The sequence below is a fragment of the Neolamprologus multifasciatus genome, chromosome 6 (genome assembly GCF_963576455.1).
Source record: "Neolamprologus multifasciatus chromosome 6, fNeoMul1.2, whole genome shotgun sequence".
Lineage (NCBI taxonomy): Eukaryota > Metazoa > Chordata > Actinopteri > Cichliformes > Cichlidae > Neolamprologus > Neolamprologus multifasciatus.
The window spans coordinates 19,239,029-19,259,211 of record NC_140444.1 but is presented as its reverse complement, the minus strand read 5'-3'; the positions used below and the strand labels follow the sequence as shown (position 1 = coordinate 19,259,211).

Below are 20,183 nucleotides of genomic sequence, written 5' to 3'. Positions count from 1 at the left end.
AAAAAGACAAAAATCCCAAACCACGGTTCATCAGCGGCAGCTAAAAAAAAAAAAAAAAAAAAAAAAGCAAAGCGTTGAAAACCATTTCATTTAATGTCACATTCTCTCTCTATTCGGAACTAAAGATGGTGAAACTTCGTTCCAGTGGGCCATGGCACGGTTATTGGGCTCACCTCAGGCGTGGTGAGGCTGACACACACTTTTCTCTTTAGATGCGCACACCTTCACACTCCAACACACACACACACACACACAACACATGCAACCTGGCATCGCACCTTCACTTTCGCTCTAAAACGTCCTCTCATTTCTACAATACATATTAAAAACAAAACAACCACATTTCATAAAAAAATATCTCAAATCAAACTAAAATGGGTGAAAAAAGAAAACTAATTTAAACCATCTGAAATTTGGGAATCAAAATGCCACTCCCTGACCGACAGATGGTGGCTGTGCAAAGGTTTCTGTAAATGTAGCCGAAATGTTTTCTCCTAGATTATATTCAAATGCTGCCCCTCACTCACGCTGAAGAACAAACAGCCACATTAATACAAATGAGCACCTGGACCCACAACCGCAGATGTCTGTGGGTGTTTTTGAGTCAAAGTTTCCAGGAAAAAAAATAGCAAAATTTTCATAGATTATTTTGACAAAGATTACTTTCAGACAGGATGGCTTGTTCTGTCCAGATGCAGATAAAAGCGGTATAAATAAACTCCAGATATCTGCACACAAAAAAAGACACTCTGCAGTAGAAGCAGCACAGCTGAAATTAAAATGTGTCCATGATAACTAAAAGCAGGGGCAGTATTTTGACCGTAATTCTGCAATTTGAATAACAGTAGATGCAGAAAATGTTGCAAAATATAAAACAAAAAAAAACTATTATCGCTACAATTTCAAAACACATTTTAATAAGAAAATAAATGTGATTATGTCACATACATAAACTATAAATCTAACATTTAAATGAATTTCAAAATCAATCCATCATGCCATTGAGACAACTCATATTTGGCTCAGACTTAAAGCTTCATATGAACCGTTTCAAGTGCAGCTGACGTGCTGGAAATCTGAAATGGCTTGTGAGACAAAAATTTGCTTTCGTTTTTCCTAAAAATAATGGCATTTGAACCAGATTCGCAGCTTTGTAGAGAGCCACATCAGGTCACGACTTATGTGGGAAGGTTCAGCAGCAGAACCATCAGCTACACACAGACGGGGCTGACAGACAGAGCTGGATATCAGTTTGTGCAGACAGAAATCCGACCGTGTTCGAGCCACTCTGAGATCTTAGCCTGGAGACAAACCGTTCCTGACAGACCGACACCGTGGCCGATGCCTTTCAAGGCCTGTCTCATCCACTTTGGCTTCTACCGCTCTCATCTCTCTCTACCTCTGTCTGATGCTGAGCTCTGCTACCTGTCCGTCCACCACGATTTTTTAGATATAGACTCGAGTGTTGCTTCACAATTTCTACTTCCTCTATCCTGTTCTTTGTCACGTATGTAAGCAATTATTTTCCTCAATTTTCTTTATGAAACCATTTGGCAAAAGATGTCCTGAAGCTAAGTTAGAAGAAGGAAGAATTCAGCTGTGCTGATTTTCTAATATTTAAAGTACAATTGAACAGAAGAACACAAACACGTCCAACGATGATACGTTTCTATCTCTGAGTCTGCAGGAACAGCATGAGGATTATCCTGCACTATATTTCACAATAATAAATAACATAAGCTAACAAGTTGCACTGTGTACAGTGAAAAGCATGTCCAAAAATGCTGCAAGGGGCTAAATAATAAAATCTTTAATGAGTCTACACAACATAAATACATCTTAATAATCAAAAGATGAGCAGTAAATGCTCAATTAATTTTAACAAAATATGGAATACTCAATAAGGAGATTTTTCTTTTTTGCATTACAAAAACCTTCTGTTTCATTTACTCGATTCCAAATGTCATTACATTTCAAAGGCCGCTGGCATCAAAATGATTGTTCAATCAAAAGCTTTTTTTTAAAAAAAATATGAAGGCACTGGCCATTCAACTGAATTTCCACCATTTATTTTGCATGCGCTAATATTAGGCCTACACTGTAGTCTCATCTAATTTGCATATCCTCTGAAAAAAAAAGAAAAAAGGATAATACAAGTCAAACTATGGCACAGTGATTTCATGGTGTGTGTGTGTGTGTGCCTGTTCAAACACACTGTGTGGTAGCGTGGGTGTGGCGTTACACCTCGTGTGGCACTGGGCAGCCAAGATAAGAGCTGATCCTATCCATGTCTCCCTTCTGCAGCGCCTGCCCGCCCACCCACACACCCACACACCCACACGCGTGCACACACACATGCACACGCACACCTATTGCACTACGCAACGTGCCATTGTAATCTCATTTTACAATCCCGATGCCCTGTTCATAAACGTGCACTCTCACACATATTCGGAGCAAAAAGAAAATACACACACAGCTAAATCCATATTTCACTTTGTGCATACACTGGCATGCAACTTTAGAGTACACAGACGCTGCAAGAAGCTGCAGAAGAAAGCTTTAGGCCTAAAGTAGTGTGGCTCATTCACACATATCTAAAGCTGAAAACATTTGTGCAACTACTCTCCACAAACAAATCTGAGTATGGAACAGCCTCTCAGGACTATAAAAGATGGCACACAAAAAATGATGACGAAAGAAGAGGAGAGAAGTGAACAGACTTACCTCGCTTTTCTCTGAGTCAGAGTCAACCATTACATACAAACACTCTCACTTCTCTCTAATTCGCCAAGACTTTCAGTGAAGCACACACATTGACACACACACACTTAGGCTCACTCTGATGTGATCGGCCACCCTGATAGCAAGCCAGAGCTGACTCTAAGCCTCAAACAAAGTTTGGTGTGCACTGACCAAGATCGAGGGGACAAAAAAAAAAAAAAAAAAAAGAAGCGAAGAGCAGAGAGCTGGGGGTGGGGGGGGGGGGGGGGGGGGAGAGTGTGACCATAGAGTGAAGTTTAACCACTTACAATTAAAGTTTAGCTTCAGCACACCCCGCCTACACCGCAGACTCATTCACGGGGAAGTAGACGCACACCTCTTCGGGTGGGAAAGGCACTGAGCTGGATTTTGGGAAGACCTGTTTTTGCTCTCTTGTTCCGTCTGGTTGCTGCTGCATAGCTGCCGGACAGGCGGACGGCCCTTGCTCACCCTCCTTCTCTCAACTATCTTTTCTCTCTCTCTTTTTTTTTTGTTTTACCTATTCGTTGTCCTTACAGATCCACCCAGCAGGACCCGCTACTAACAGCTAGGTGACAGATAGCCACTCAGACTGTGTGTGCATGTGTGTTCACGTTCTTGATTTAAAAAATTATTAAACAACAAAAAAAAAAACTTATCTAAAGGGGTGAGAAAAGATTAGATTGTAAAAGTATGTGAACAAGTGACAACATGTAGGAGGAAGAGGGAGAGAAAGAGGATGAACAGATTAAATTTCTGCAGGCGAGAGGGAGAGACTAAGTGTAGTGAATGTGATTTGATGGTGATGCTGAGATGGGGTCTAGGCGTACAAATACTATTAGTCGCTGCTGTGCAAAATGGGTACACACACACACACACCCGCACGCATACACGCACACAAACAAATGTAGAAACCAAAGCTACAGAACTCACAACATGGCATATAAAAAACAGAAATCAATCTTTATATTTGAAGCCCTGGTTTATGGATGTAACGATTAAGATTAAGGTTGCCATAAAAATTCAAACAACCATATCTCAGCGACCTAAAATTGGCCTTTTTCTCTGAATATCTTTTCCAAGTAAAAAAGCTTGTGAAATGAATTGTAAAAGAAGAAAATGATTCAGCATAGGATTGTGTTTTTAAACCTACACCATCAGAGAGGTGGAGGCAAGAGGGAATCAAAACTGTGTCCCAAACATACATTCAAGTCAGCTGCAGCGCGTACTTCACACAAAGATGTATCAGCAAGCGACATTATCGGTCCAATACTGGCTCGTCACACTTATAAATATGTGCCGTCCCATTTAAACCCATCTGAAAACGTGCAGCACATGTAACAGAGTATGCAACACTTTAGAGAAGCATGTATAAATCTATGCAGATATATTGATTATCATGGCTTCTTGCATTCCTTAAAAACCCACTACTAGTCAGGTTACATTTAGTACACACTAAATCATTTGACTTTTTGTTAGTTTTTTCTCAAAGATTTAATAACGCTAAAGATTTTTTTCATAATTCTTCAAAGAGCTATAAAACCAAATTTTCAGTTGAGATCAACAGACATCTTATTTGATTATTAATTCAATTAACAGGTGACAACCTTTAAAACACAGTTCGTGAATTTTGCTTAATCATAAAACAAACTGCATAAAGCAAACTTCTGTCTTTTAGCTCTAATGGTTACCATCCTTTGCTTATTTTTTTAAAACACCTTTTATTTCTAAAAGAAGCTTTTTTTTGTTTCAAAGAATTACACAAAAAAGTGAACGATGTATTTCTTAGGGAATGCATCTGCAGAATGACACATTTGGTGCACTTGGAAATGTTTTACAGTGGCAGGAGTGTGGCTCACTAATGTGTTTTAATAGTTTTCATACAGCACCCCACAGCACCACGAGATAAGCCCTATCGGTTTTGGATGAATAGAAAACGGTAATCTGGGATCAGTTCAATTTTAGTTTTTGTGCTTTTCAGAATTTTTTTCTTAAGATTTAAGAAAATAAATTCTATATTTTGGCCCGTTTTTGGTGTAAACGCCCAACATACTCAGGACCAAGTTTGAATTAGTGAGTTGTATTAAATTCAGGCACAGTTCAAGACTACTCAGGCTCATCCCTTAATTTTCTCGCCTTTATTTCCCCTTTTTTTTGACAAAGTCCCCCCCTCCCCGATTCCTCTCACTTTAAGACCCCATCCACACCACACCCATGACCCCCCATGTGCAGACATGAGGTCAAGCTCCAAAGATCACAGAGAGAAACCAGATGAGAGAGACAGAGAGGGAGAGAAAGACAGAGACCTAAAATCCTCCTTTCCTCCCAAAACCAGGCCAAACCTCAAGCCTTCCCACCAGCTACAGACCCCCTCCTTTAGCCCAGTTGTGTGTAGAGGAGGCAGTGAGCACTCTTGCAGAAACATCAGCCCAGGGAAATTCAAATGAGGAAGAAACGGTGAGAGGGAGAGTGGGAGAGAGAGAGCACAATAGTGAGAAAATAGGATAAAAGAATGAGATGGGAGAGCGTTAGGTAGGAGGGAGGAGGAGGGAGCCGGAGAGGTTGCTGAGGCTGCAGGTTAAGATAATGTGTAGATCTGAAGAGATTTGCAGGGAACATTTTTATTCATTTTTTGATTACTCCCATCTCTCCCAAACCTCCCCTCCCTCTCCTCCTGCGTTGCCGTTTCTCAGTTTGTTTGTTTTTGGCATTAGCGTTATGACTGCTGGTATCCACGTGTACATACGCATGCATGCTGATTAGAGCCAGAATATGTTATAAACACAAATATTCACACTTTCGCAGACTCACACACATATATCAATACATAATGCACACAAACATATTTAAAGATGCATCAGAGAAGCGAGCAGCTGGGCAGACGGTGCCAGGAATGCTAAAAGCTTACAAGTTCATAAACATGCAGACATAGATGCTGCTTATGTACGTACAAACACGCATTCACACAGATTGTTCTCAGTGCAGCCTAACGCTGTGCCTGCTTCTTATCAATGGGCTGTGCAGGTAGACTAAGTGTTCTGAATGAACTGGGCCACACAAGAGGTGCAGCCCAAATACAATGCTGTGAAAAGTATTTATTTGATGATCTGAAACATGTAAGCATGACAAAGATGCAAATAAATAAGAAATCTAGAAAGCACTGTAGGTCTAACTATTTCTCAGTACAAACTGGAGTCACGATTAAATGAGGTCACAAAAGACAGACACACAACACACCCGATTCGCTGTGAGACCCTCCTTCCAGGTTGAGTGAGATGGAGTGGTCGCCAAACTGATTCCCTTGACCCAGGATCATCCAGCTTTCCAGGCCATCCGAATCAGATGAATCGGACTCCGATTCGGATTCTGACTCTTCTGAATCCGATTCTGAACTGCTGGACTCCACAGTCACAGGCACACCTGGAGTTCTTTTCCTTTTCTGAGCATCCTACATGGATGAATTATACATGCAGTTAGTGTGCATCAGATGTCAAATCCTTTATTTATTTTTTACCTTGCAGCTTTACTGAACTGATCAAATGACAAAGCAGCCTTAAATAAAGGTGATGGTTTGTGAAACTGCTTTGTCCTTTGTTAAACATCATTACTTCACTGACAGCATTACACCTGCAGCACCTAGTCATTCACAAGCTACAGCTCAAAATGGAAAACAGCAGTAATTAAGCCTGGTGGCAGTGACCACTGAGAAGTAGCTTGCAAAGGACAGAAAAAAATCAAAAATGAAGATGGAAGCCAGATTTCTGATAATGTCTCACAAATTAAAAAATAAAGGGGCTTTAACTTTATGGTGACTTTTGCTATGTCTAAGAAGACGTTCAAAAAAGTCTTCAAAGTTAGATGTCCACATGCTGGGCGTAATCTATTTTTACAGCTCATTTGAGCCATTGGACATCCTTTTGTAATAAGCTTCATATTTAAGTGACTGGGAACTGTGGATTTAATCCCCTGATCCCATTCTGTGCAAGACCATATGCAAACATTTATCTGCTGCTAGTATGAGGCCCCAGCTGGCCCAGTTTGTCAAAGTTACATTAGTGTCAAAACCTGAAGTGAAAAAATTGGTTTTACTCTTCACATGGACATCTGGCAGACTTACCGCTCACACATACTGTCATCAACATTCAGTCAGTTTTGATTATGACTGACAAACTCAGATTTTAAGTTAAGGTTTGACTTAATACCCAAGGCAGCAAAAGGCAGCTGATCTTGGATGGCTGGAGGAGTAACCAAATTGGATGGGCAATTAAGTCCAAGACTACAGGGTGCAGCTGCAAACTGACGTGCTGAGCTTCAGCGCTGAGCTTCAGCGCTGTTTCAGTGTCCACAGGAATTGTTTCAGAGGTAAAGCATCTGTTCCTTAGCATGTTTAATCTGCTTAGAGGTGCTTCTTAACACATTTTCTTGTTTATGCATGTCAGAGACAAGTTTGCAGATTGTTTAACACTACCCTAAGCCAGACGGATTTTTTTTTTTTAATGAACTGGAAACACCATAAATAATACGTTTCATAAAATGTGTCTTTATTTTTGCATTTACCTTTTTTTCTATTAATTTTTTTAAACGTATCTTAAATATAAATACTTCTGTGTCAACAACTGCTCTACAAACTTTCTAGTTACTCTGTCACTGTGTTGACTGATGTTAAAATGACTTTATCTACAGTTCATCAGCATGGTAATACTGGCTAACAAAGTAAATGTGACACACGGATAGCAGTTCACTTTTTGCTCTACCTGCTGCGCTGGGGTGGAAGTCTGCATGCCTCGACCCTTTAAAGCACAGATCCCATCATCACCTTCAGCGCTGTCATCGTCAGAGATTGAGATGACGTCAGGGCCGGAGTCAATCACGATGACCTCCTCGAAAAGTGATGATGGCAACCTCTGACCTTTAGAGTCACTTTTCTTCTTCAGCTTGTCCTTTTTCTCTTTCTTCTTCTTCTGCTTCAGGTGTTGCTGCAGGCTGCCATTAGTAGGTGTCAGAGCCTTGATGCCTGTTTTTTCCTCTAGTCCTCTATCACCATCTGCAACCCTATTTTGCCGGGTGTCCTCTCTTTCAAGGTTCTGCTCTTCTTCACCCTCCTGCTCCTCTAGTTCCCCAAGGTTGGATGAGTAGTGGAGCTGGCTATAAAGGTGGAACTCCACCTCGCTGTTGGCCTCTGACCCATCAGAGTCCTCTTCTTCCTCTTGATAGAGATCATCCTCCAATCTCTCCCGGTCCTGGTAGACACTGTACATCCTCACAACCACATGCACACACCTGAGGAGATGGCGACTTCAGTGGCTGAAAAGCACACAAAATCAACATAATATAGCATCACATTGTCTAACTCATTATCAAGCATCGAATTATACATTATTAATACACTGCTGTGTTATAGTTGGACAAAGAAGAACAAACAGCCAGTTTACTTTAGCCTACAGTTATTGACCACTAGTTATTATCATTTGGTTTGTAAAGACGAGTCAATCAAATTCTTTTCACATTTCCCAAAGCCCAAAGAAATAAAAGGCTTAATCTACTCAACCCACAATAAAAATATAAAAAAATCAAAGAGTTTTCTATTATGCAAGTCAAAATAAAATCAAAAGAAATTCTTACGCGTGGGAAACTTCACTTTTTTTTAACAATTAATTTCTAAACTGCTAACACTGGTTACTATTACAAACATAAACCAGCTTTAAGTAGGCAATCATAACAGCTCACCAACCAGCAGCTCTTTATGCGTTTCCGCAGGTCCTTCCTCCCTGCAGCTGTCAGACTGTACAATCAAAACTGCTCCCAACAAACAGAGGTTTACATCAGCGCTGTAACTTGCACTATTTTATCAACCGAGTCACACTATAACCAGGGTTTGCCTCTTAACTTCATTTAATTTTATTTAATTTAATAATGGTACAGTACTCTGTTTTTGGTAACCATTCTCCTTGATGTAAATATGTAAAAATTGTGTATGTTTCTGTTCTGTGTCTTATGTACTGTTTGTTTGTATATGTGTCTTTCTTGCTGCTGTTACACCCACATTTCCCCTTGTGGGACAATTAAAGGATTATTCTATTCTATTGTATTTATGCGTGGCTCTTTGCAAAGCATCACTTTGCATTCAGATTCACCTGCTCAGCGGTTTATTCGGGAAAATCACAACCAGAAGGCACAAATAGCAAAATGTGGTTTTACTAGTGTCATAATAGTGTACATTTGTTAATTTTAGAAAAAGATGTGCTCCTCTGCTGCAACCAATCTTTCCCTTAACTGAGCATGTTTTTCAAAAGATTCAAAACTGAATACAAAAATTAAACTTATTTAGTTTTCATTTTGCCTGATATCAGCTACAAAATCTTCACCAATACCAATCAAATTCTAGCAATGTTTAGAATTTCTTCTTTTTTTTCTGTGCACATGAAATCTTTATCCCACCATTCAAATATTTAACACTGATCAACCACGTCAGGTCTAATATACAAGACTAATAAGTAGCCCTACTTTATTACCAGAATTGTGCTGTCATCATTTTCCTCTCTTAAGTTATATGTCGTGTATCCACAGCACTGTCGAACTGAAGGAAACACAGGCCAACATCAATTACAAGGAACTTCCATCTTACTCTGAAAACCATGAGGCCTTGTTAAGAAAGCTGAGCGGACACAGCTCAAGAGCACTCAGATTTCTTTTATTTATTTTTTTAACATGTAGACTTTTTTCCATTGGAGCTGTGTTCATTGGCTCAAGCAAACAGGACCCAAGTTTTTTTACCTGCCAGGTGACGACTTTAAATAACACTTAACGTGACACCAAAAAATTGTTGAATTAGCTGGTTACCACACTGTGGTGTTAATTTTTCCAGTGCTTGTCTGCCTTTTTCTAACACACACAGTCACAGACACACACAGAAAGTGGACAGAGAAGGGGCGCCGGCCCATTGCTCTGTCCAGTCCTGCGTGTCTGTGCCATGATGGCTGGAGATGATTGGCTCCCAGGCCGCACACACACTGCATAAAAGCCACGCTACACGGTCACAAGCCGGCCACAAGGGATTAAAGGGACAGAAAATCTTACCGGTTGGTGAGTGGCGACCGTTGTGTTGAAAGTTTCAGCAGCTCACAGGGACTGGGAGCCGACAAATGACTCACTGTGTTTTACAGTGGTGGAATTTAACGTACTATACTTAAAGGCCGGGTACAGTCATGGTCTGACAACACAGGTGATTCCTCCTAATCTTCTCAATTAAAATGCTACCCGAACAACACCCCTGGACTCTGTTAGCTCCATTGCATCTGTTTTGGTGAAGCAACTCAGCTTCACCAAAACCAAAGAGGGGTTTTCCACAGAAAACTTTTTGACATGCCAGGAAAAAAAAGTGAAGAAAAAAACAACAGACAAGATGCAAAGGTGTCTAAATTCTATTTAGTTACTTCAGTTTCAATCCTAATCATGATCCTGCTCACAGTCTAAATGTCTGATTTAATATAGATCAGACAGTTAGAATAAAACGCAGTTAGAACAGAACGCAGCAAACTGTACTCGTCTTCTTAGTTTGGACATTTTGCTAAATCGAAAAATCTAAACAAACTTTAGCATAACTGTTGCACTGATAAGACCTATGAATGCAGCTGAAATGCGTTTTAGAAATGCTGCATTAGGACACAATGAATTTAGTAGAGATCAACAAATATCAAGCACTGACGTTTCTATTAGCCAGCTGTGCATATTCACACGTGAGTCCCTATGGGTTTACACCGAAACAGGAAATACAAGGTTTAATTTATCTGTAGTTTTGGTTAAAAAAAAAAAAAAAGTGAACTGGGGACTCTGAGAATTTACTTCATAGCTGTGAGATTTAACTAATCATTAGAACAGAAAACACCTACATATTGCTCAATTGTGAATGTGCATGTATCTGAGAAGCTTTAAGTAAAATTCAGGCATGTTAGGTTAACTGGTGATTCTAAATTGTCCAGAGAGGTGAACGTGAGCGTGAATGATCATTTGTCCCTACAGACATGACAAATGGGTATCCGCCTCTCAGCCAAAGACAGCTGGGATCCACCTGAGCTGGATGAGCAGTTAAGAAAAGTACATTTTATGTTTCAAGAAAAAAACAAAAAAACATTGAATCAACTTAACTGATCTTTTCTTGTATCATTCAGAGCACAATTCTTCAAACAAAGCACATCATCATCTTAATAATTAGGAGGCCATCTTATGCTTACAATACTAAAAGAATGGACAAACTATATTGAACCAATAATAATCTATTAATATAATCAATTAATGTATTGGTTGGAGGATAATGGCCTATAAAATGCTTGGATTAAGGTATTGTAACTAAATGGTGTCTGCATGTACTTGGCCCAGCTAAGGACTGGTGACTACATTACATATAACACTTTTGCAGTACTACATGCTATCCAAAAAAATATTGGCTGATATACTGACATTGGAATAGATCCATCCATCCTCCTATTTTCTTCAGGTTGCAAGAAGGCTGGAAACTAACTAAGCTGTCATAGGCTGCGAGGCAGGCATGCAAACTCTACACAGAAAAGCTCCAGACTTGATTCAAACCTAGGACCTTCTTGCTGTGAGGCAACAGGTAATACTGCACCACCATACCACCCGCTGCAACCTTTAGAAATCAGTATCAGCCAGGTATTGAACAAGTGTTATGTCAAAAGTGATTTCTTATGTTTCTGTGTGTTTTATGTCTGATATCTTTTTCTTACATTGCTAGATAAACTGTCTTCAGCATGATTTTTTTGAAGGGAGTAATAGTTAAAATAAAGACAAGTGTCCGTAAGATTCTGTATTTTGTACATAGTCTGTGTTCTACATTATAACCAATACTGTCCATTTTGGCCACTTATAACTTTATATGGCACTTCTGGCGCAAAATACCTTGATATCATTCAAGGAAGATATGTCTGACATATTACAGGTCAGCAGTTTGAATACTAGACAATGTTTAGCTAGATATTTACTTTTTAACCAGTGCCATGCAAAAGAGTGATCATCTCCCAAAAAGTGATTTCTAGTGTCTACCAAAAAATGATTGCCCATATTTAACCTGTTGTAAATGACTTAATGGCCTGTAATTTGTGAAACCTATGTGAAACATATCTTTCATGAATGATAATAAGTAATTTTAAGCCAGAACTTCCCTGCTATAATGTAGAAGATGCAATGAGTTTCTGACAAAGCAACTTTTAGATATCATTTATGTATCCCAGTCAACATCACAGTTTTGTAGAACATCACAGTTCTACAAAAGATATATTTAGTGACCAAAAAGGAGTGGATTGATTGTATTGGAGGTGCAATTACACAGTCATAAAAATACTTCAAAACAGGTCATTTATTTATTTTATATATAACCCCCCCCCCCCCCCCCCCCAAGAACCCTGCTGAGTAGTTTATTTAACAATTTAAGAAAAAAAAAAAAAAAGTTTAAAACACACACAAACATCAGAAGTCACCTTTTCCACAAAACTGTGTAATGAGGCCTTTTGATTATACATAATTTTTTCTTTAATTTTAGTGAATGTGTGATTATGCTATGGTTGCAATGTGGAGTTTATAACATCCACGCGGTCATTTGACTTAAGTTAGGTTGTCAAAAACAGACTAGAGTGACAGGCTGACATCTCGGACATCCAGCAGCCTGGTTACGTTGCAGTGACAAACAGAAACTTCAGTTTTATAACTGTGTACTCTCCAATTGTAGTTAGCCTAATGGTAACCCCGGCTAGCTCAATGCTAACAAGCTAGCTTACTGGGGAACATGCTAGCTGTTTATCAGAGTACCGAGGCTTCACTAAACAGTAACACGCCATAAAACACAGGTAGCTGGGAAATTTTCGCTAAGCACGGGCTTTTAAAAGTTATTTTAGCGTATCGGCAGTCCCTGGTTGGCATGTCTCACTCCACTCCATCCACGTGTTTCTAAGCAGCAGAGCAACTGCTCGGATGTAAACAATGGAGCGTTTCAGCCTCAAACACACATGAAAGAACATAAATACAAGGAGCTGAGGCAGCCCTACTCAAGGTCACCACTGTGTGTGCTTAATATAAAATGTCAGTGTGTATGAGCTCACCTTTGGAAACAAACTGGAAAGGTAATGCTACCGGAGGCTGGAGCTGCTTTTCCTGCGCCTCCAGCACAGGAGACAGACAAACAACTTCCGGGTTTGTCCGAGGAAAATAAGTTGGCCGACCGTAACATTTCACTTCGAATGCGAAGACTGTTATGAGTGTTGAAACAAAGTGCATCTCGGACACTGAAAGGTCATGATTTCCCCAACACAGGTAATTTTTACAGGATACCAAGAAGAAGAGCCTTTATTCTATAAATAGTTATTTGAGACTGTATTTCGCTCGTTTTCTCCCCTTTGCCTAAAAGAAGTGTTTTTGGCTTTTTATTTTCATTGCTAACAACTGACAAGCCTGTGTCGTGTCAGTATTGTAGGTAGTAATTATGGGGTTTTTTTATGGGGTTTTTAGAGCTAAAAAGAACGACGAAGAAACGCAACTTACTAAACAAAAAAGAGACAGAGACAAAATAATAAAATACAGCATTTTACAAACACAACATTTAAAATTTAAAGCAGCAAATTTTTAAAAACGATGTTTCGTAAAATGTTGTTTTTTTGTTTTTTTTTTACTAAATTACTATAGTGAATTATAATTGATTATATAGAGACACAGATATGCACTGTTTTTTCAAGTCCTGCTTGTACATTTAGTTTTGTTTTTCCTTATCTATGTTTTCATTTTATGATTAGGGGTGCCTCCAAAATGTTTGGCCATATGCGGTCTACTAAAAATATTTGGGTGGCACACCAAAAACAAAACTTCTTGTTTTATTATGCTGTATAAGTTACTCAAAAATATCGCAATGAAAAGAGAAGGAAAATAATTATATGCCTGGTTAATTTCCTGCTATTAAAGTTGATATCACCAAAAAAAAAAAAGGTTTATATGAAAACCAAAGAAGACTTTGAATTCCAAAATAATCTGTCTTGAATGATTGATTGACTGGAAGTCCTAACCACTGCTTTAATGATTCTCAAATAAATATTAGATCATGTTAGAGTGTGAACTGTTGCCTGTTTCTGTGTTGGCCCTGAGATCCACCAGTGATGTGTCCAGGGATTGGCTCAAGTGTTTCTGTAACATTATTACATTATTACCAATATAGGACAGGCTCCCCTGCCTTATATTGTGTCTGTGTGTGTGTGAGAGAGAGTGTGGGGGCAGTGGCCAATGCCCCCTCTGCCCCCCACCCCCCACCCCCCATGGCACCCCTGCTTGTGATAGCCTATTCTGATATAAAAGGAGATTATTCTTCTTTGATTTGGATTTCTTTTACAACAATTCAACAAGAAATTCATTTTCTTATCAAAATTCCAACATTGATTCAATGAAGAAAAGATGAAATGAAAATGTGTTTATCTCAAAAGATCTGAAGGTCATAATCCCTCATGGCACCATAAGGTAATTTAAGAAGGCTGTCAATTAAGAATTAGAAGAAAAAAAGATTTTTGTTGTTCTTTGTAGGTTGTTTGCTTGTGCAGGTAGGCTTCATTAATATTTTCTCCCTTACTTTAACTGCTAAGCATAATCATATGAAACCACTGGTTTAAATAGTTTGTTAGTGTGCTGGCAGCCAAGGGAATGGAGATACTCATTTGGTTTAAGTCCAAATGGGGAACCTACCCATTTCCTCTCATTTGCTTCCAGCTTTTTGCTGATAAAGACAAAATGTCCAAAACTGTCAACAAAGTAAGAGACCTGCATTATCAACAGTTAGTATTCAAGTCTTGCGTACTTAAGGTGGATTTTCTTTGTGATTCATGAAAGCGAACCTCCTCTGCTAAACTTTTAATTGTCAAATTTGACACTGAAGTCAGCCAGGCTGCTCTACTTCCAAAAATATAGTTTCTGCAAACAAAACATCCCTCAGGGCCTTATACGTTGTTTTACTGCTTCATTTCTCTGATGTATGCATCTACAGTAAGGTCCAAATATCAGCTGTAAATCCTCTGAATATGTAGGTATGTTCACTTGGTGTGAGCATGAATGTGTGAGTGACTAGTATGAACCTTCAGGCCTGTGCCTTTATTACATGTTGATGGGAATGTAAATCTATATGTAAATGTAATTCAACAGACTGGGTATCGCCATCAGTCATATTTATGACACGTAGAATACAGCAAAATTACGCCATCCTGGCTCTTGTGCAAGCTGTGTAACATTAACATCCATCTCCCTCTTCCTCTCCTCCATATCATGAGAATAATTACGAGCTCTGTATATCCTGCTATAAATGTCGCCATCATAATAGTGGTGAGAGAATGGCGTTATGATAGGGAATCAGAGGGTGAATGCCATCTGATTCCTGAGGTTTCTCCATGCGTGTCATCACAGGAAAGGCCATCACAGAGTTGGATTGTTTCCTTCCAAAGGTTAGTCTATACCTCATGTCACAACATTATCACCTTTTCTAGTCTATGTATACCTCTGACATACACATACACACACCTGTGCATACACACAGGTGCATACTTAATATCGTGCATCTGTTTTGTTTTTAGGAGGTGCAGATGGGTGGGCGTGGGACCCTCTGCTTCCTCTGCCTCCCTGTATCTCTCTAAATTGGATGCAGGTCCGAGATGCCTGACTGCCCCAGTGAAATTGTGATGTGACTGCCTGATTTTGGGTTCTACGCATTTGGTGGTATTTACTGTTATTATTTTAAATGAAGGTAGAAGAGATCGGCTGAATGGAGGCATCTGGTTCAGCGATTCATCTCCAGGCCAGTGGTGCCCAGACCAGTGGCGTGTTGAAGATGGATGGAGTGTCCGGGAGAGGGATTTAAAGTCCCCTCATTTCCAATCACACATTCCAGAAGGGATGGTTCTGCCTGATGAATGATCTTTATTGAAGAGAAGAAGTTAAAAGAAGCATGTCATTGCTCTCATTTGGTGGTGTTTGTATGTTCCATAGCGGCCCCTTCTTTCCATTTGGCATTGGACGACGTGGACAAGCTTTCTCTGGAATGTTTTATCAAAGCTGGATTCCTGTCAGCCGCTCCGGTGTAAAGGCGATATTCTACAGCTGATGGTCATTTTTGTTTTGTAAGTGTGTTTCTGATGACAAAAAAAAAGCCCCAATTCTGTTCTTTTTGTCTGCAGTTGTGATTTGAAGAACCTGTACAAAATGGAGTGGAACACTTGCTTTCTCTGGCAAAAATCTGACCTCTAGCTTCTGACTGCATTATGAGAAACCATGGACTATGCTTACCTGAGAGTAAGCATGCAATTAATAATCAGTTGTGAGGACAATGGTTGGCAACTATATAAGTCCGAATAAAAAATAAAAAAAAAATGTCACTGGTTTTGAAATATGCATGTCAATTTGTTTGTGATAGATATTGCTGTTGGCCAGAGAGAGCAGAATATTTTAAGAAAGCAAAAAATATTTTATTCTCAACAGCAGGTTTGGAATACCACCAATGGAGTATCTCCAACAGGAACGTGTCTTTTAATAAACCTCATTTTTTTTTCTTCTATTAACTATAAGATTCCTACAGAAGTGTTTAATTTCTATTCGGTGCAGCTGAAGTTAAGATTTTTTTGTCAGAACAGGTTCACTAACAGCATCAGTCTTTAGTGGCTCATTGTTGAGCTGATGTCGCTCTCTAATTTTAAAAGCAGGTGAAGGTGAGCTTGAATTAATCCTGGCTTTGTGATAAGTAAAGGTGTCTCAAAATAATATGACCAATTTTAGCCCTACAGTCTCCCAGCTTTTTAAATTTTGAGAGATATTTTGTGCAAGTCAAACTGTAAAACAAAAAAACAAAACAAAAACAAGCCCCAAAAAGCTAAACTGGGGTTTAAGAGATTAATCTAGAGGTGCGCTCATTCTCTCAAAAAAGAACATGATGGGCATCCACTCCAAATTTAAATGTTCTGGATTTGCCTTCTTGCTTCACATTAATGTTTATAGAGGTTTTCAAAATAAAAAAATAAAAAAATCTAAATATAGCAGCCAAACATTTGTGAAGCTGATTTGTATTGAAAAAGGAAAATAATAGCAGAGATCTAGAAGTAATAGTAAGGTGTTTCAAAAACGCATCCAGCATCTGCTCAGATGTTTACTCCATCCATAACTGGTTGCATCAGCTCGTTTCAGTTCTCTAAAAGAGGTCTGCTTCCCTTTCTACTGTTGCCACATGCTTTCTTGTTACTGTATATATGTAAATTCAATTCAATTCAATTCATCCGGTCTGTATCGAAGCAGCCGGGCAGAAGGAATTCCCTTAAAAAAAAAGGCTCTCCCTGGATCAGCGCTTCTGAACAAAAATGGCTCCCGTGCGTCACCCATATGGGGCCCTCAGTGCTAAAGTCATTCACATATTCTGGATGTACAGAATGTATAAGCCCCATCATCACTGGGTTTTTTTCCACTGCATCGCATGTAATCTATTGTATCTGTCGCCTCAGTCAAGGTTTGGTCTTTTTGGTCACATTAACGCAGGTGTTACATTCTCATTAATTCTAAGAGACACTGCAGCATCAAATAGCTTTGTGGGATAAGAAACTGGTGGTGTATTAGAGAGATTCAGTAGATTCTGGAGTTAATATGCCAAGTAGAGCATGTACTAATCAGTGGCAAAGCTCATAGGCAGGAAGGAACAAATGATAAAGCACAACCAGAGGGGAATGATAACTCGTCACCGGGGTATTGCTTGTAATTTTGTACCATGTAAGAGAATATTTCTTTGTTTTCTCAGTTCTACACAAAGTTTAGCAAGCTTGATCTCCAAACCTCTCTTCAGACATGGAATTTGTAACACAGATCAGCCACAAATGACCTCATATTATGCCTGGGCCATATGGATGAAATGATAAACCTGACACTTAAAGTACTTCATGATATGATGCTAAATTCATTTAAAATTAGTTGTTTTACAATACTGAACACAGTGGCTGAACACTCTGTTGACACCAGAAAGTACAATGCATCTGATCAAGGCTCACAACTAAACTATCTCGTAAATTAAGAGACAACAAGCCAACAAAGAAGAGTGGAGATCCAGAGCGATGCCACCGGGTTGCAGCTTAAAATCTAACCTGCATTATCAGGACTCTCTGACGATGATCTTTTTTTTAAATATTGAATGCATGTCAAGTACAGGTGAAACACACACATGCTTGTGTGCACACCCAGAGGAAACTGTTTTTGTGAAGCTCTGTGATCAACAGTCTGTCCATGCTTTCAATTGGAAAAAAAAAAAAAAACAAGAGAGCAAGCCTGACAACACCTTTTCAGGCCAGACCAAGTGACTTGTGTCTATGGGGATTAAATTTGTGAACACAAGCTCTACACACACACACAAAGTCCCACATACACACTTCATCACCACACGATGCCACAACACCTCTTTCTCAGCTGCAAGTATAAAACCACATTGACAGGAGCCTTGTCCGCTCTTGTCGAATTGTCACGCTGAAATGTTTACCTTTACATACAAATGGCCTGGTGTCATGTTGTGTCACATAATGTTTCATGGACAAATAATGTGGACCATTTCTCAATCCGCCCTGCAGCCCTTAAGCCCCCTTTCTAGCCTCTATAGCCACAACAACACCCAGGCACCATGGCCGCAGAAAGGGAACCTTGTGTCGCCACAGTGAAGTGCCACTCTGAATTAAATCCCAGGGATATAGAGGTAAGCTCAATCAGCACTGTGGCTCTGAGTATTTCTAGGAAAACAATACGCACCAGAGGTAAGTTTTTGGGGGTTTTTTTTGTAAGACTGTCGGTATTAGGTTTCTCTGATGTACTGTAAAGAAATGTAACACATAAGTGGATGAGAGGGAGTATTTTTTTTTAACTCATACCTAATACACACTCAAGTTAGAAACCCTGAGTGAGACTTATTCATGAAAAACAAAAGTTACTAAATACTCCAGAATTTAAGGAAGATTTAACAAATATATAAAAGCAGGAAAACCATAAATTTTATTTTTTTATTTTTTTGTAAAATGAAGAAGTTTATAAGATATAAGTCCAGAGTAGGCTTTTAAATAGTTCTGTCCCTTTCATTTTTAAATATGAAAAAATACAGTGTTGATTTGAATGTGAGGCTTTGGACTTAAGAATAACATTTAGGTAGCAAACAAAACATCATTATCAGGTAAAGTTAGGTGTGTTTTGTTGAATTTCCTTTTGAAATGTAAATGTGGTTCATTTTGAAGTTAGACAAAATATTTTAAATGAACACTTGAGTATATTTTAAGGTGCTACTACTTTCTATTTCTGATGCTTTCCTCTCTGCTACAGTTGATGGGAAATGCAGTAAAGTGTATTGCTTCACCTGATATACAAGTTTATTATTATTAAATATAAATTAAACCCAGCATTACAGTGGTTCACATTAGCTCCAGGCATTGGATTAAAAGCTGTGTATGGTTGGATCCCCATTTAAATACAGCACAATCAAATTAAATTGTCATTGTCCAAATGTCCTGCCTTTACTTTTAATAGTTAAAAGTAAATCACGTCGATATCTAATTTGCATGGCCTGCATCAAAGTGAAATTTTGAAGGCGGAACCTTTAACACACAACTTGTGAACTTCCACAGATAACACAGATGCATGTGTAATTTTGCACTGACACAATGAAACCCCACAGAACTGCAGGCCTGCAATAAGCCTTTGTCTTTTCCGTGTAGTTTACACTAAATTAAACCGGTCTGGTGAAAGCCAAAAGTCCCACAGAGACGAGGAGCATTTCCGCCTGTGTTTACGTGTTTACTTATTGTTCTAATCGTCCCTTTAGTTCTTCTATCTCGCGCTTTAATGCGATTCTTTCCGGTTCCGCTCGGTCAGAGCTCGGGTCACCGATCCAGCTACTCCCCACTCATATTAATTACATTAATTAGTACGGGGGTGAAAAACAAACAAGTGATGATTAATATCTAAACTGTGGAGAGTTCTTTGAAGAGGTCCTGCAGGCCAAAAAAAAAAAAAAAAAAAAAAAAAAAAAAAAGTGGAGAGACAAATGAAAGACTGCAAAAAAGAAATAAATTCATTAATTAAAACAAAATGGGATTTTAGGGATTTAGGAAAAACTATTTCTTGTCTAAATGTTTGAAATACAAGCAATAAAAAATAACAAAATAAATAAATAATGTAAAAAAAACTGTTGCATGTAAAATATTTCATACACGCAACATATAACTCAGCCCAAATAATTATGTGCACATTGTTACATAAATATATTTAAAATGCGTGATGTATATATGTATTTTACATATACACTATGTAAACAGTAATTTTTTCTTTTATGGTTTATAGCTCGTTATTAACATCATCATCTTCATCAATAACAATAATAATAATAATTATTATTATTA

The 20,183-nt window shown here is 38.8% G+C and overlaps 1 protein-coding gene and 1 long non-coding RNA gene across 2 annotated transcripts in view; one reads left to right on the top strand and one right to left on the bottom strand.

Annotated features, from left to right (window-relative positions):
• Nucleotides 1–12,974, bottom strand: part of zcchc7 (zinc finger, CCHC domain containing 7) — a 53,738-nt gene extending 40,764 nt beyond the window's left edge. Inside the window, exons 1-3 of the mRNA XM_085163074.1 lie at nt 12,855–12,974; nt 7,497–8,046; nt 5,980–6,190 (exon numbers count right to left, since the gene is read on the bottom strand). Coding sequence (XP_085019200.1) covers nt 5,980–6,190; nt 7,497–8,000 — 715 coding nt within the window. The 5' untranslated portion in view covers nt 8,001–8,046; nt 12,855–12,974. The remainder of the gene's footprint in view (nt 1–5,979; nt 6,191–7,496; nt 8,047–12,854) is intronic.
• Nucleotides 12,961–16,670, top strand: LOC146516857 (uncharacterized). The gene is made up of 4 exons (XR_014874582.1): nt 12,961–13,065; nt 15,187–15,224; nt 15,354–15,424; nt 15,524–16,670. It is a non-coding gene; the product is annotated as an uncharacterized LOC146516857 (long non-coding RNA).
• The last annotated feature ends 3,513 nt before the right edge of the window (nt 16,671–20,183 follow it).